At 41.0% G+C, this 14,055-nt stretch overlaps 2 protein-coding genes across 2 annotated transcripts in view; one reads left to right on the top strand and one right to left on the bottom strand.

Annotated features, from left to right (window-relative positions):
* The window catches only part of pknox2 (pbx/knotted 1 homeobox 2), a gene marked incomplete at both ends in the record, with an annotated part of 63,356 nt that extends 54,507 nt beyond the window's left edge, over window positions 1–8,849 (bottom strand). Inside the window, 4 exon segments of the mRNA XM_079737841.1 lie at window positions 8,405–8,554; window positions 8,557–8,631; window positions 8,635–8,682; window positions 8,685–8,849. Of these exon segments, the coding sequence (XP_079593967.1) occupies window positions 8,405–8,554; window positions 8,557–8,631; window positions 8,635–8,682; window positions 8,685–8,849 (438 nt within the window).
* Window positions 8,850–9,375: 526 nt separating this feature from the next.
* On the top strand, window positions 9,376–13,790 carry tmem218 (transmembrane protein 218). The gene is made up of 3 exons (XM_079738950.1): window positions 9,376–9,633; window positions 9,796–9,898; window positions 13,184–13,790. Exons 1-3 carry the CDS (start codon window positions 9,521–9,523, stop codon window positions 13,316–13,318), a joined length of 351 nt encoding a protein of 116 aa, XP_079595076.1. The 5' UTR covers window positions 9,376–9,520; the 3' UTR covers window positions 13,319–13,790.
* The last annotated feature ends 265 nt before the right edge of the window (window positions 13,791–14,055 follow it).

Raw genomic sequence — 14,055 nt, 5'->3', positions numbered from 1 at the left:
GTGTGTGTGTGTGGGGGGGGGTGTGTGTGTGTGTGTGTCTGGGCCTGTGTGTGTGTGTCTCTCGCTCTCTATCTCTGTTGGCCCGGATGGCGATTGACCATAGGCCCCTCTCCTCCACCAGCCAGGATTGTGTCATCGTATAGACAGACGGGGTGCAGTATCTACATACCTAGGCTGCTGTGTTTAATACCATACACCTTTCACCTTCTCTCTCTTTCACACACACACACACACACAGCTGTGTCTGTCTATTTTAGCATAGGGATGTCATGTCCTTTTTGTAGTTGAACCTTTTATGTTTTTAAAGAGCTTAATATAATGCCGGAGAAAGGGAGTGCGTATGTGCACGTGTGCATGCGTGTGTGTGTGTCAAGAAGTGGCAGCGTGAAGGCTCTGTGAGGTTGGTGACAGCATTAGCTAACAAAATCTTGTTTTCCACTGTAATTGAAAGAAATAAATATTCTGTGGCAACATTCACACTAAATAAACCTACTTGGAGTACCAATTTAATTCCAACTTGTGAAAATCGACAGTTTGACTAATCTTGAGATGTGGGATGTACTCAGTCGGAGGTGTCATCTCACTCACACTCAGTAAGACATCGAATTTAAATAGACCTCAGAGGGATCCAAACTGTGTTTTTTTTAAAGATAATTTTACTTCCCTCAAATAGAAGCAGGATTGTATCGACGATAGAGGAACCGGGGCTCATTATGAAAATATGGTAATCTACAGAGAATATCAAGCTACACATCTACCATCTTGCCCTCAACAAGACACAAGGACAACAGGAACATCTTGGATAAATTGCCAACATCATTCTACCAATACCTCTTCTTAATGTATTCATATATATATATAATTGCTAAACAGCGAACGGCTAAATAAAATATAATTTAGATCACTTGCTATCAGCTCACATGCTGTGTTGTCCCTCAGAAAACGTGCTTGAATCATCCTTGTTCTCTTATCTAGGGCTACAAGGTGGGGCTGAGTGGACTCAGTGCACAGCATTAAAAACCTTAACGGAACAAGTGGCTGACGTATAAAATCTCATCTGTTTTGGGAATCTGTTTCTATTGCGCTATGCAAGCTTACACTTTCTCCTAAACCATGCGTTTAAAGGTTAATACATTAAAAAGCGATATGACGTAAAGCTAACAATAAAAAAAGAAAATGATGTGGCAAACTCGCATTAGAACTGGAAGATAATAAATTTGGTGGATATAAGGGAAAACTGCAAAATATATTAATATATATACATAACCTTTTGCCGCTAATAGATTTTCACTGCATCTTTTCGCTTTTCAGGAACGTCCTAAAACAATACAATCATTATGAACGCTGCAGTCTTAACATTGCACATATCCGAGCATGCTAATTACCCCACACACAGTTTGAGTTCATTTATTATGCATGAAATAATCTAATATGATGGCTCTGATAATTATGCGCACACAGACACGATAAAAGAGTGGTAACCAATTATGGCAAAAGAGAGCCAGAGTCAAGGAAAAAGTAATTATTCTTTGTAGTATGGTTGGTGTAAAAGGAAGGTTCTGTCTGTGCTGTTTAATACAGTCACACAAATGTGTGTCTTGTTAAAGTGTTCCGTATGTGTTCCCAAAGCCTCCCTTTCAGCACTCGGGAAATCTTCCATCTTTACATTCAAGCTGAAAAGGGCATATGACTTAATAACTCACAGGAAAAATCATCCTTAACCGAAAGGGAATAGAATTAGAGTTAAACGCTACAAGTCAGACACATGTTGTGCGCGTCATTTAAACACCGCCACGTTATTGTGTATAAGAAATGACGTGAGGTTAAAAGCAGGAAATTGCTGTTTACACCCTTGACACAGAGCAGCATTCATCAAAGACTTGTATGGCATGAAAAATGTATGGTGACAGGGGGAGTATTGGAGTTGAACTACGTTCTCATCAGCCTGCTATTTCATTAAGCTGCAGGGATTCAGAAATAAGTGTTCTTTTTGTTATTCTATCAAACCAGACCAACATTGAAGCTTGTCTTGTTAGAAAAAAACACACAACATCCCTCAGAGTTATGTCACTCTGGAGCAATACTTCCAGTGGAAGTGGCCTCAGACTAGTGTGACCCAGTAGAGTGACTAGGCAGCGAAAGAGGTCAACTTCACACCTCCACAGAGACCAGGAGGCCGTGGAAAGCAGTAGCAGACCCAGAGATGTAGGCCTGCACATGATGGCTTGCAGAAAGGCTCGGCACTCTGCGGTGAAACGCAACGCTGTGCCACGCAGCTTGCTGATCAGCAATCAACCAATCGCCGCAGATCCCCAGGAGAAGATGTCTCTGCACCACAAACGCAGTCAAGATGGGAATCTTTTAAAAAGTGGAATAATGTGTATAAATGTTTATAGAGTAGATAGTATATATGTTAAAGATAACAGAAGGATCACTATGGTGGGTCAAACTCGGGACTAAATCAATTAAATAATTTTTGAAAATTAAAGAAATCTGTTTTTGCATTTATTAATTGATTTGCCTGACATTATTATTTGTGGGTTATTTTGGCCATGTGGCTGTATATATTAACCAATAAGTTTATCATCTATATACAACTGCAGCACAGATGCAGGTCTTTAATATTCAGGATTATTCAAGGTTTAGGCATTAGAAGTTTTGTTATCATCTCACACATTGCCTACCCAATTTAGTTTTAGAAGCTAAACTTCTCATTTGAATAAATACAAATAAATTAATGATTATTAATATATTATGAAATGATAAATGATTAAATACAGACAAATTACAGTAAATCATAGTAAAATGTATATTTGTTCAATTACATTTATAAATAGTCAAGTATATATGAATGTGATTCATTCTATATTTACATACACACATTTTTGTTCCATTCATCTGTTCTTGATTTTAACAGAGACCAATGTGCTGAAAGGCAGATCATAGTTATGTCAAATCCAAATAATAAAGAAGATTAAGTAAACAAACATAAACTCAAATATCACATATTTTAAGTACCAAGGGGTTTGGTAGTAGCCTGGTACTGTTGATTTAAATGTTTTTGTCTTCAGGGGTCTAGTGAACACACACACACACACACACACACACACACACACACACACACACACACACACACACTAGTAGCAGTTCAATATACTTCTGACCGTCTGAATGCTATTTTTATCCACATTGTATTTGCAAGCCATAGAAATATGATGCAATGATATACAAATGAAGCATACACAAGTGTTATACCTGGAACTATATTCATGTGAGTGTAAAATATAAAAAGGGCATCCAATTTGCAGCTGCTTCAAACTCTGTAATCAGGTGTTTCATTTTACTTTGCCGTCTCTGAGTTTGGCAGGGCTCAATGAAAGGGACATTTAACAGCCAAAAGACTTCAGCTGCACTCAAAAATTTAAGAAAGAAAGTGTATTTAAATAGCCAAAATTTAGCATACTGAGGCGAAGGATATGAGTCAGAAAAGAACAGCTCACTTACATTTCAAGGGGATTTTGAAAAATGTTGCACTTTATTATCCTTTTTGAGGTTACAACATGGCTTGGCAAGTTTAACTCACCTAATCCTTTTTTAAGTTACAGACAATTTGCCTTCTCTATAGCATACAGATGAACAAGAAGTGTGTTGAACAAACTAAACACCAAACACTGGAACAAATGACCAAAGACAACCACAAAAGGTAAAACTGATTGCATTGGTGCCATGAAGTCTATTTACACATGAACTGTGGATTAATTGTTTGGAAATAATATTTGTGGATGCAATGTTCATATGTCAAGAGCAATTCTATGCGGCAAACCTAGATTTTAAGCTATGAAGAGAGATGTACATTATGCAAATATGTTGAATGGCTATTTCTCTTATGTTACAGATTCATCCTCTAAAAGATTTCCACACACTAATCAATTTTCACTATACATTTATTCATTTTGCAGGAGCCACACGAATAGGAAGCTACAGTATGCTTGGGGATTTTTTTGGTGTTGCTTTAATCTGCTGATGAATTTAAATCCAATATTTTGAACTTCACAATGCTCAGCTGTTCCCGGGACTCAAACATTAATACATTCAGGATTTAGTGCATGCTTCATACTTTTTTCTGTGTGAAGCAGTAGGCTATTTATTTATATGGATTATCTGCTTTCTTCAAGAAATGTCTACACCTTTGGCACAATGCTGTTCCCTCAATAATAAGCATCCCAGTATGAAAATACTTCATTGTTTCTTCATCAAGTCTGAGAGATAAAAATATCACAAAACGTGATTCAAACATTAACAAAGTATGGTGGAGTAAAGTGCTATGCATGAACCAATCTATCCAAGTGGAAAAGTGGTACCATCTTTGCGTGCCTTTTGTGGAAATCTATGAGGCTTGCCCTTCAATGCAGCCTAGTATTGTGGAATGTGCGCCTGCTGTTTTCTCATTTCCTCTTTGTGGATATAAAGGGGAACGCAATCAGAGTACTGTTGTTAAAATCATTAGCTAATGACTAAAGCTTTTATACCGCTTATTTCATGGTGCTGTGTCTTCCTTATGGATCGCTCCGGAGAGTGTTCCTCAAGAATAGTGCTTTCTCAAAGTTTGCTCGAGACCGACAGGGCATCATTGATTCAAATTTGAAGCCAGATGAATCAATGCAACCATCCTGTATGACCCTTTTTCAAAAGAAGGAGGTATTGATTAGGGACTGGGGAATCTCAAGAGCCTCTTAACACAAGCAAAAGACTATCGTGGGATTTGCAGCATTTGTTGCGTGTGAAATGTGTCCAAATATTTCTATATGCAATATGCCATATATGCCTACTCTATACGTAGTTATACCTTTAAGCACATTTGAAGATAATATATATTTGAATTTAAAACACACTGGCAAAACACCAATAGTAATCAGGCCAAAAGGCATGTGGATACAGAATGTATATATTAAAGGCATGAGCCAAACCTTCTAGGCCAAACAAAATTTTAATTACATGTATGAAAACAGATTGGATCAGTCATCTCTAACGACAACACCCGTTCCTCCAAATATATTTCCATCGTGGCATCCTTGTCATTATGTTGTTTTTTTTCGCATCTCACGAGAAGGGGGGAACGGACGGACGGTGAATCGCTATATCTGCCGGATGCCTCCGCCGGAGGAGCACAACACCAGCCGCCCCATCCATCTCCATCTCTGATTCCCCGTCCCCTGGTGACGACTTGCTGCCGAGGCCGTGCCAACGCAGCAGTAGCGGTGGAATGAGAATAGGGTAAGTATGCAAGGGGCCAGCTGTAAGCTCAGCCATCTGACGGCATAAACAGGCTTCCTGGCCTCCTCCAGAGAGCAATAGGGATCAAGCTAGATTAGTGGCCACGGCCTATGTAGGGACTGGACGGGGCCAGAGCAACACATTTGTCTAAAGGGTCGGTGTAAGAATGAGCATCAGAGATGGGGGGGAATAAAGAAAGACCCCCCAACCCCCCCCCCCCCCCTCATTGCTTGAGGGGCTTCAGAACAGGACCTTGATGCACTCTGCCAGCGGATACCCAATAGACTAATGCCTAATGAATAATTCCCAACACTTTCTTATCTTCGTTTTCTAGGGCAGTTTATAGCCAAGAAAGGCAGCTCGAAAAACAATTACAGGTTCCACCATTTGCATGCCAGAAGACAGAGGAGGCAGGCGGCCACCTACAAGTTCAAGTATACAAGAACCCCCCGAAGAAAATGAGTCTGATTTTATGCATGCGCTACATTGAGGGACCGTGAAGGGTAGAGTGTTGCAGGCAAAGGCGAGGGGGAAATGACAAGACATTTGTAAGCGGTTTAATTTCCCCCAATTGCATTATTGCCCTACATAAACGCCTAAATTGGTTTGTAACATATGCTTTCCTCGCACCACTCACTTCCTTCATTTAGTGTGACTGAATCGCTTCTTTAGTAATTATCCTCCACACAGAGAAGCTGCAGGAACGCACAGCATCACACCACATAATGTAATTTACTCATAATGCAAAGGCTGGGAGTATATGCAAATAATGTGTCTGGGTATTTTGCAGTCTCAAATACGCCCCCAGGCTTCTTGTCCAATGACACAAATCATCAATTAAGATCTCAGCGGGGTTTAGTGGCATCGTCTAAATTGGCATCATCCCTATCTGGCAATATTCAGGGCCGTGTGGGGGGCGCGACGCAACAAAGAACAAACATCACTACGGGTGATTGGTGAAGGCAGCGGTGAGGATGTCTTTAAACCCGGTCTTGGGGAATAAGCATGTGTTTGGGTGTGCATCTTCCTTTGTCATAGATATCTTACAAAAAACACAATTAAAAGGACCTAGGTGCCCGTACTTTAGGATAACACACACACACACACACACACACACACACACACACACACACACACACACACACAGGTATGGTAGTCTAAGTAGAGTATGAGAGGATCCTAAATGGACATTCTTTGGAAAAGGCAGGTTCCTTCTGAGATTTATGCTCAGCATTCCACACCTCCCTAGTGCCTTAGCTGTGAGAGACTAATATTGTTTAAATTGCCTTTGTGAATTCTCAGTGAGGCAGATGAATAATAAATAAACAGCTCAGACATGTTTAATTGAGCCAATGCTTAGACCACATTCTCGGGTCGCACTCAAGCTATTATTATATTGAATGCTAAATTATATGCCAGTCATAGAAAAAATGGATGGACGATAATAGGAACAGACTGATGGATAGCTGATGTTAGCTGTGATTCCAGTAATTGAACTAATTTATCTATATCTATTTCAACTTACTTCCTCCCTTAGCTTACATGCTAGACAGGAAACCTTGGATCTTATTTTGTCAAGAAAGGAAATGATTATTGGCCAAACTATGGTGTTTGAGACATGCCTCTTGATGCATAGCTCAATTGAGTCAGACTAATGTCATTTTTATGTAAGCAAAACATCTTATGGCGAAATAGCTCATTCCTTTGCATAGTTGGAGTAAGTCAGTGATCCGAACTAAAAAACAATAAGTGGTGCTTAAAAAAGGACACTGGGCTCTCTGCTAAAGGTAAACATTAGAGCTAGCTGACTGATCCAGGCTAGGGTTAGGTAGGCCTACTAGATTTCCTAACCCTGATAAAGAACCATCTTAGAGTGGCTCTATTACATTAGATGAATGTGTTCAGTTGCAAGGTTGTTTATTATATTATATTTAATGCTACATACATCATATATACTGAGATAAAATTATATAAGGCCTGACTTCAATTTTTTCAAGGATGATTAAGGACGACATTTAGTTTGAATCAGTATGCTAGAATGACTTACTATTAAATTGTGAATGAGTTCTACATTAGAAGTATTATTTTTTAATATGTGCAAGGATACTAAAAATCGTTAATCTATCTTCTATTTTTTTCCAAATTTCAAATAAAAGTTGTCCACAAAATGTAACACACGCACGAACGCGCACACACAGAAAACACACACACACACACACACACACACACACACACACACACACACACACACACACACACACACACACACACACACATCGTAGCTAAACATCTTTCCACATGATGCTCACTCTGATGTGCGAAATATTTTCAACACATAAGAAATGACAACGTCGCTTTGGAAACATTTGAGCGGCAGCAAACAACACAACTTAAAAGATCCAAAACAAAAGCCTTCTACCAAAATAAAACAAATCAATGGTCTTGGTCAATATAGTATCGAATGGTCAACACACTGTAGCCTACTGAGTGCACACATGACATTAAACACAACAAACATTATTTCATGCAATAGATAATGCTTTCAATTAAAATGGATCCTATAAAATCATCCGGATAGTTATTCAGGTAGCCTAGTCTAGATTTCTCGCATGCAACCATTTCCGCGACCAAAAAACATTTTTTTTTTTTTTTGCTTCTCCGAAAGAGGCACGACTAGTATTATTTTGCCTCGCCTATATCTCAAACGAGCTACACGCATCGACACAAATTGTCAACACAATTAATTCCAAAAGCCAAATCCAACGGTATTTTAGTCCGCCACAAAAAAGCATCTCCGCTACGTTCCCTCTCTTTCTCTGTACCCCCTCCCGTACTCCCTCCCTCCCTCTCTCTCTCGTCCTCTCTTCCTTTCTCTCTCACTCTTACTACTCTGTCTCTCTCACTTACTCTTTCTGTCTCTCTCGCTCTCACTCGCTCCCTCTCTCTCTCTCTCCCTCTCTCTCTCTCACTCTCTCGCCCCTCACATTGGCCCTGGCTGTCTGGCTGTATGAATAATGTCCTGCCTTTTATAATGAGGGGAAGAAAGACGCTGCCGGAGTGCTTTCCCCCCCCCCCCCCCCCCTCTCCCCCCCAGTCCATGCTCTGACATTGAAAATGAATGACAGCTTACCTGAATGCCAATCTTCATCAGACTGACACCAGGCTGACAGTACAGCCTATACTCCTCGGCACAGGCGATGACGTCTGGCATGCAAGACCCCTCCCACCACCAACCCCTCTCCTCCTCTTCTCTCCACGTTTTCTCGGAGAAAGAAAAAAAAAAACACAACATGTAGGCTTCCGTGTTTTCCCCCACTCCAGTAAAAGCCACGCACTCAACCACGACCGCCGCAAGTACTATGAGTGCACGTGCGCGTGTGCATTTACACACACTGATACACGCCTACACGCACGCACGCGGGACGGTAGCTGGCACGCGCAGACGCACGCGTGGTTTTTGCACGGATCTGGCCAGCATCTTGTGGGTGCATATTGATAATCGCATATCTTGAAATACTCACCCAAAGTACTTCAAAACCAAAACGACACGGATGTGGTTCACAAAACAATACCATGTGTATGTGTAGGCCAATTCAATTAACCGAAAAAATTAAAAAGACAAAGGCATACTATAACGTCATACACGTTGGATTATGTGTTTGACAAGACTGAGTCCCTAAATTATTGAGTTACAAACCTTGCATAAATAAGCACGCTGAATATTTGTCTACACTTAATCAGCGATAGGCTTAACAAATGGCTAACTATACGCCGCTACTAAATTATCTTCATAGTGTATTTCAATATTAACTGTCATTCCTCATGAAGTGTCCATGATATCCTGTCATTGATTACTCGTCAAACTCGAACTTTGATTCGCCCTATTTGCTGTTAACCGCCGTTGGACTTCACTTCCCGGCAGGCTTTGCGACTAGTTGCAGTAAGGACCTGTCTGAGTGGCTAGCAGACATCCCCGTTGTCCTGTTACGTTCAGTGTTATTGTTACTGGGACTCAGCGTTTCGTTACCAGGAAGAAACCATTATCAGAAGCATCCTACTTAACGTGAACTGCAACGGGTTGAAATTAGTAGAAAATGACTGAACCGAAAAGTTTTTATGCATTTGCAGATATGCAGCTATGCATATCTAACCAATAGCTATTGGGTCAAAATAGGGCTATACATTGCCGGATTCATCGAAACAAGTGACCAAATAACAGCAAAATCTCGAACCAACCTGCATAGCAATGGCAAATACAGTGCTAGGAGGAGTTGGCACTGGTGTTTTCCTTATAGTCCTCATCTGGATCTTGGCTTTAATATTCGGGATCATCCTTTTGAGGGGCTCTGGGCCGATCAGGTATCTACGTTAAAATGAATAGACTCAAATACATAACTTACCGCCAAGACGATTATGTTGTCGAAGTGAGGATCTAAACTGTCCAACGTCACAATGCTACATTAATGTACAATAGTGCTGTCATAATTTCATTTTATCTTTTTGTGGTTTATATTTTGATAGACTAGGAGTGGTTCCGGTGTTTCTCGTGGCTCTCATCATCACACTGGTATTGGTGTTCTTCCCCCGGACATCGGAAACCATCCCTCCATTCCAAGAGGCGGAGGTATTATGATATTTGATAATAAAGGTCAAGGCAAGATTTGCTCTCTGCTACACAATGGGTCAGATGACCAGGGGGTACAAATACAGGCAGAGACTGGTTATCAAAAGGTGTTTTATACTCTTCTGTTACAATGTTTCACAGCATTACTCTTGTTTTTTGTATTTTAGGATATGTAGGCTCAAAATGTGCGTCTCTCTCTTTTAGATCAAATCATGCAGTTCACACAATTACAATTTCCCTAACAAAAATATATTATATCAACAATTTGGGGGAAATGCAAAACCACACCTGGATGCCACAACTCCAACCCATGCATGTGCAGCCTGCTTCATGAACAGGGTCAAGCGCTGGCTCAGCCAATGGGAGAGTCTGTTCAATCATTTCATCACAGTAGCCAAGTGCATCTGCCAATGTAAATTCACCCTGTTATTATATATATCACACTGATCTTCTAAAATAGGCCTATACTGTTGCTCCATGCCAGAGAAGATTTGTTTAAGTGAGCCCTGCTTGGGGATTTGGATGTTTCGGATGGGAACATTTTTATTCATATCACAGTATGCTCCGCATTGGTCTACACTAGATTGTGTTGCCACTTAAAATGTACATACTTTTATCATGTATGTGGCAATATATGCAATGCTATGCACATATGTAGTTATTTATACAAATGTGCATGCAAGTCAGGCAACCAATTATGCAGAACCGGTACTGTTGAATATCTTTGTGTGTGTGTGTGTGTGTGTGTGTGTGTGTGTGTGTGTGTGTGTTGTGGATCTGTCTTGGCTTACCGTCTCGTCATGCATGTACAAGTGGTCAGCAGCCCTGAGACAACAAGATTCTAAAGGGGGAAAAAAATCATTACCTCATGCTGCATAAATATCACATTCAGAATAGAGATGGAGTTAAAGCAAAAGAATAGCTAGTTTTACTTTTGCTATTCAGCATGGAAATATTGTTTTAATAAGGACATTGTGGTGGAGAAATCTAAAATATATATTTATAATTATTCTTATTTTTCTGCCAATCCATCATTTCCAACCCGATCTGTCTTTTAATGAACTTCTGCAACACAACTGTTTGGTCTTGGTGTTTTACTAAGACAATTTAGGGGGACAGGATTCTCACTGTGTGTGTGTGTGTGTGTGTGTGTGTGTGTGTGTGTGTGTGTGTGTGTGTGTGTGTGTGTGTGTGTGTGTGTGTGTGTGTGTGTGTGTGTGTGTGGTTCAACAACACTTGTCGTACAGCGCAGCTCCGCTTTATCTAATTCCAACAGCCCCAGAACAAACATCCCATTGTTGGCTGCTGGCTGTTGTCAATAAGCCAGACAGATTTGCCAGGGCCAAGATGCTAGTCCATAGAACACAGCCTGGGAGAGACCTGCTCTGGTCAACCTACTGTTTACAGTGCCTGTAAAAACCTGCATAACCAAGGTTGAATCGCTTTCTTGATTTTAGCTTATTGCTCTTTGTGATGGGATGGCTAATTGGATTTTTTATTAATAAAATTTGACTTTTTTGTTGACAAAAAAAGGATGTAAAGTTGGAATGGACAAATTAAACCGCTTTTAATGGAACATCTTCCCCTGGTAGACCAAAGCCAAACCAGAAAGGCTTGGTACTGTTGTAAACTAACACTATTTCCTATGCAATCCTGGCCGTGGGTGTGTTACCTCAATAACCTCTTTATTTGTGCAGTGTCAGACATGTTGTGTTCAAAACATGGTAGAACATGAACATGGCCACCTGCCAGCGGGTACACACAGATTTGATATCATACAGCTCCAATCTGGATTAATTACGAAGACGCCGACAGCCATTGAGCATTAGAGTGTTGGCGCAGTTGGCATGGCAACCATACATGAGCTTTCTGATTTAATGACTGCCGGCTTTGTTGCATGCACAGCAGCCTCCCAACGTTTGTCGCGTGTGTGTACCTTGTCGAAGGCACGTGTGCTGTGTACCTGCGCATACATCTTTCTTTATATATTTATCTCTGTATGCCTTTGGTGTGTAGGTAACTTTGTGTGAGATACGTCTGGTCTAACCTCTTGCTTTCAAACAACGGTAAAGTATCATAGTGCCAATTAGGCCTGTCCCTGAGTGGGGGGAAGGGAGGTGGATGGATAGGCATTACACCACACACACACACACACACACACACACACACACACACACACACACACACACACTCTTGCTCAATGCCACATTAATAATACATGGCGTTGCTCTGGGTTCCCATCACCGGCCTAATTGGCAAATTAAAGTGAGATGTGTTAAATGTATCCATAAGAGCCTGTATATTCCAAATAACGATTCTCAGGCCACACACGCGCACGCAGGCAAGCATACACTCGCATACACTGTATGTCTTCTGGCAGAAATGCAGTCTTGCATTTTGTGACACAATTTAACATCAATAATATTTTTTGCATAACGCAGAGCGCCAGCATATCTGTGGATTCATGACCAACCGACCTGAAAATAAACCCTATATGTCATGTCGTATTCATATATTTATGGCAGGGGTGACATGTCACAGTAATTGGGTGACCTGTCCTATATTGAGTGAATTTATTGGAGGAATCAACAAGGAGATGAATCTCCCGTCCCTGGCTTGTGCTTTGTTAATACCGGTGTCCCCTCTTTTAATGCATCCATGCTCAACTCAGATACTGATGAAAGCAGGACTATCTCCTAGCTGTACCAAAGAGAGGTTGCGCCATCTAGTGGTTAGATTGCAGATGCTAAAATGGATGAATGGATATTCCATTTCAATATGTGGTGCAATTCACTCTTCATAATACTTTTGTAGCTGCCTTCAGTGGCAAAAACAAACACATTGTTGTGGCAAATTGAAAACAATTATTCATACCTAAAAAAACACCTTATTTGTATCCACAGTTATTGTATGGCTTCCACAAGACTTCAAATGTGTGAGTGTAATGGAATCCATCCTATGTGAATCCAATGGTCATGCCACACAGCAGGGAATGGGGTAACAAGTATCCTGATAGTTAAATTCATTAGTTAGACTTAAAGATAGCTCTATGTCTCTGGTGTCCCCTGAGTTGTCCAATACTATCAGATGCAGATCATTGGTACAATGAGTTCCTGCAGTTGTTCAATGAATGAAAAAGATCTGTCAACAACCATAAACGTATTGTATATCTGACGGATTATTGCCTGTATGACGGATCCGTCTCCGTCATCCATCATACAGGCAATAATCTCCCCTTGTCTGAAGTCCCATCCAATAGAGTTTGAAATATTTTGTCCCCCACAGATCGTGGATCAGCTGTTTATCGGCCGCTACGTGCTGCTCTCTGTGGCCAGCGTGTCCTTCCTGGCAGCCCTCTTCATGCTGTTGCCCTATCACCTCCTGGAGCCTGTTTACGCCAAGCCCCTCCGGACCCGCTAGAGCTGGCTCCGCCCTCTCCACACTAGAGGGAGGGCCAAAGAGGAAGAGGGAGTGGACCCTGGTTGGGTCCTGCAAGATCCTTCAAGACCCTTTCACCTGGGAGTGGATTGCAGGATGCAGAAGCATAAACAAAAACAGACTCGGATGAAACAATTTTTTCCCCATGCCTGACTTGTGTGGTTTGGTAGGTTAGGTCGAGTGTACACTCCAAACACTGAGAGTGGAGGATTTTGTGATAGTATGTGTTTATACATATTTTGTATTGATTGATATACTGCATTTTTTTTAAATTGAAGAGTTTTTGGAGTTTGTGGAATTCCTGCTTCACACAAATATCAACTCTTTCCAGAGAAGGGAAACAGGAACTCACAAAGGCCAAACTGGGAAGCCCATTATAGGATGCTAACAGAGTTAACAATTTTCTACCCGGCAGTTTTTCCCCCTTACGCCGATGATAGGTGTGAATGGTGAGGAACCTACAGAGGGATCGCTGTATACTGACTGCGCCTAACATTCGGTCCAGTCTGGCAGCTACAGTGACAGATGGAAATTGTGCTGCCCATAAGTGTCTGTGACCAAATGGGCCCAACAGGGGACTCCGTTTTATCTATGTCAAAAATAAAGCAAACAAAAGTTATCACAATGTATTATCTTTTATCTTTTAACCCCCTTTATAATGATTGTCACATTATGGCTCATAGATAGGGCTTGGCAGGTGGTTGCTAATGAACATAGAT

This window comes from Pollachius pollachius (genome assembly GCF_949987615.1).
Source record: "Pollachius pollachius genome assembly, chromosome: 6".
Classification (NCBI taxonomy): domain Eukaryota; kingdom Metazoa; phylum Chordata; class Actinopteri; order Gadiformes; family Gadidae; genus Pollachius; species Pollachius pollachius.
The sequence above is the reverse complement of the archived record's forward strand: the minus strand, read 5'-3'. Positions and strand labels throughout refer to the sequence as shown.

What these genes read in the sequence shown, in the direction of transcription:
- tmem218 (XM_079738950.1), top strand. Translation starts at nt 9,521, where the DNA reads ATGGCAAATACAGTGCTAGGAGGAGTTGGCACTGGTGTTTTCCTTATA. An exon ending in AGGGGCTCTGGGCCGATCAG is followed by an intron (nt 9,634 to 9,795) that starts GTATCTACGTTA and finishes ATATTTTGATAG; the next exon opens with ACTAGGAGTGGTTCCGGTGT. An exon ending in CTCCATTCCAAGAGGCGGAG is followed by an intron (nt 9,899 to 13,183) that starts GTATTATGATAT and finishes TGTCCCCCACAG; the next exon opens with ATCGTGGATCAGCTGTTTAT.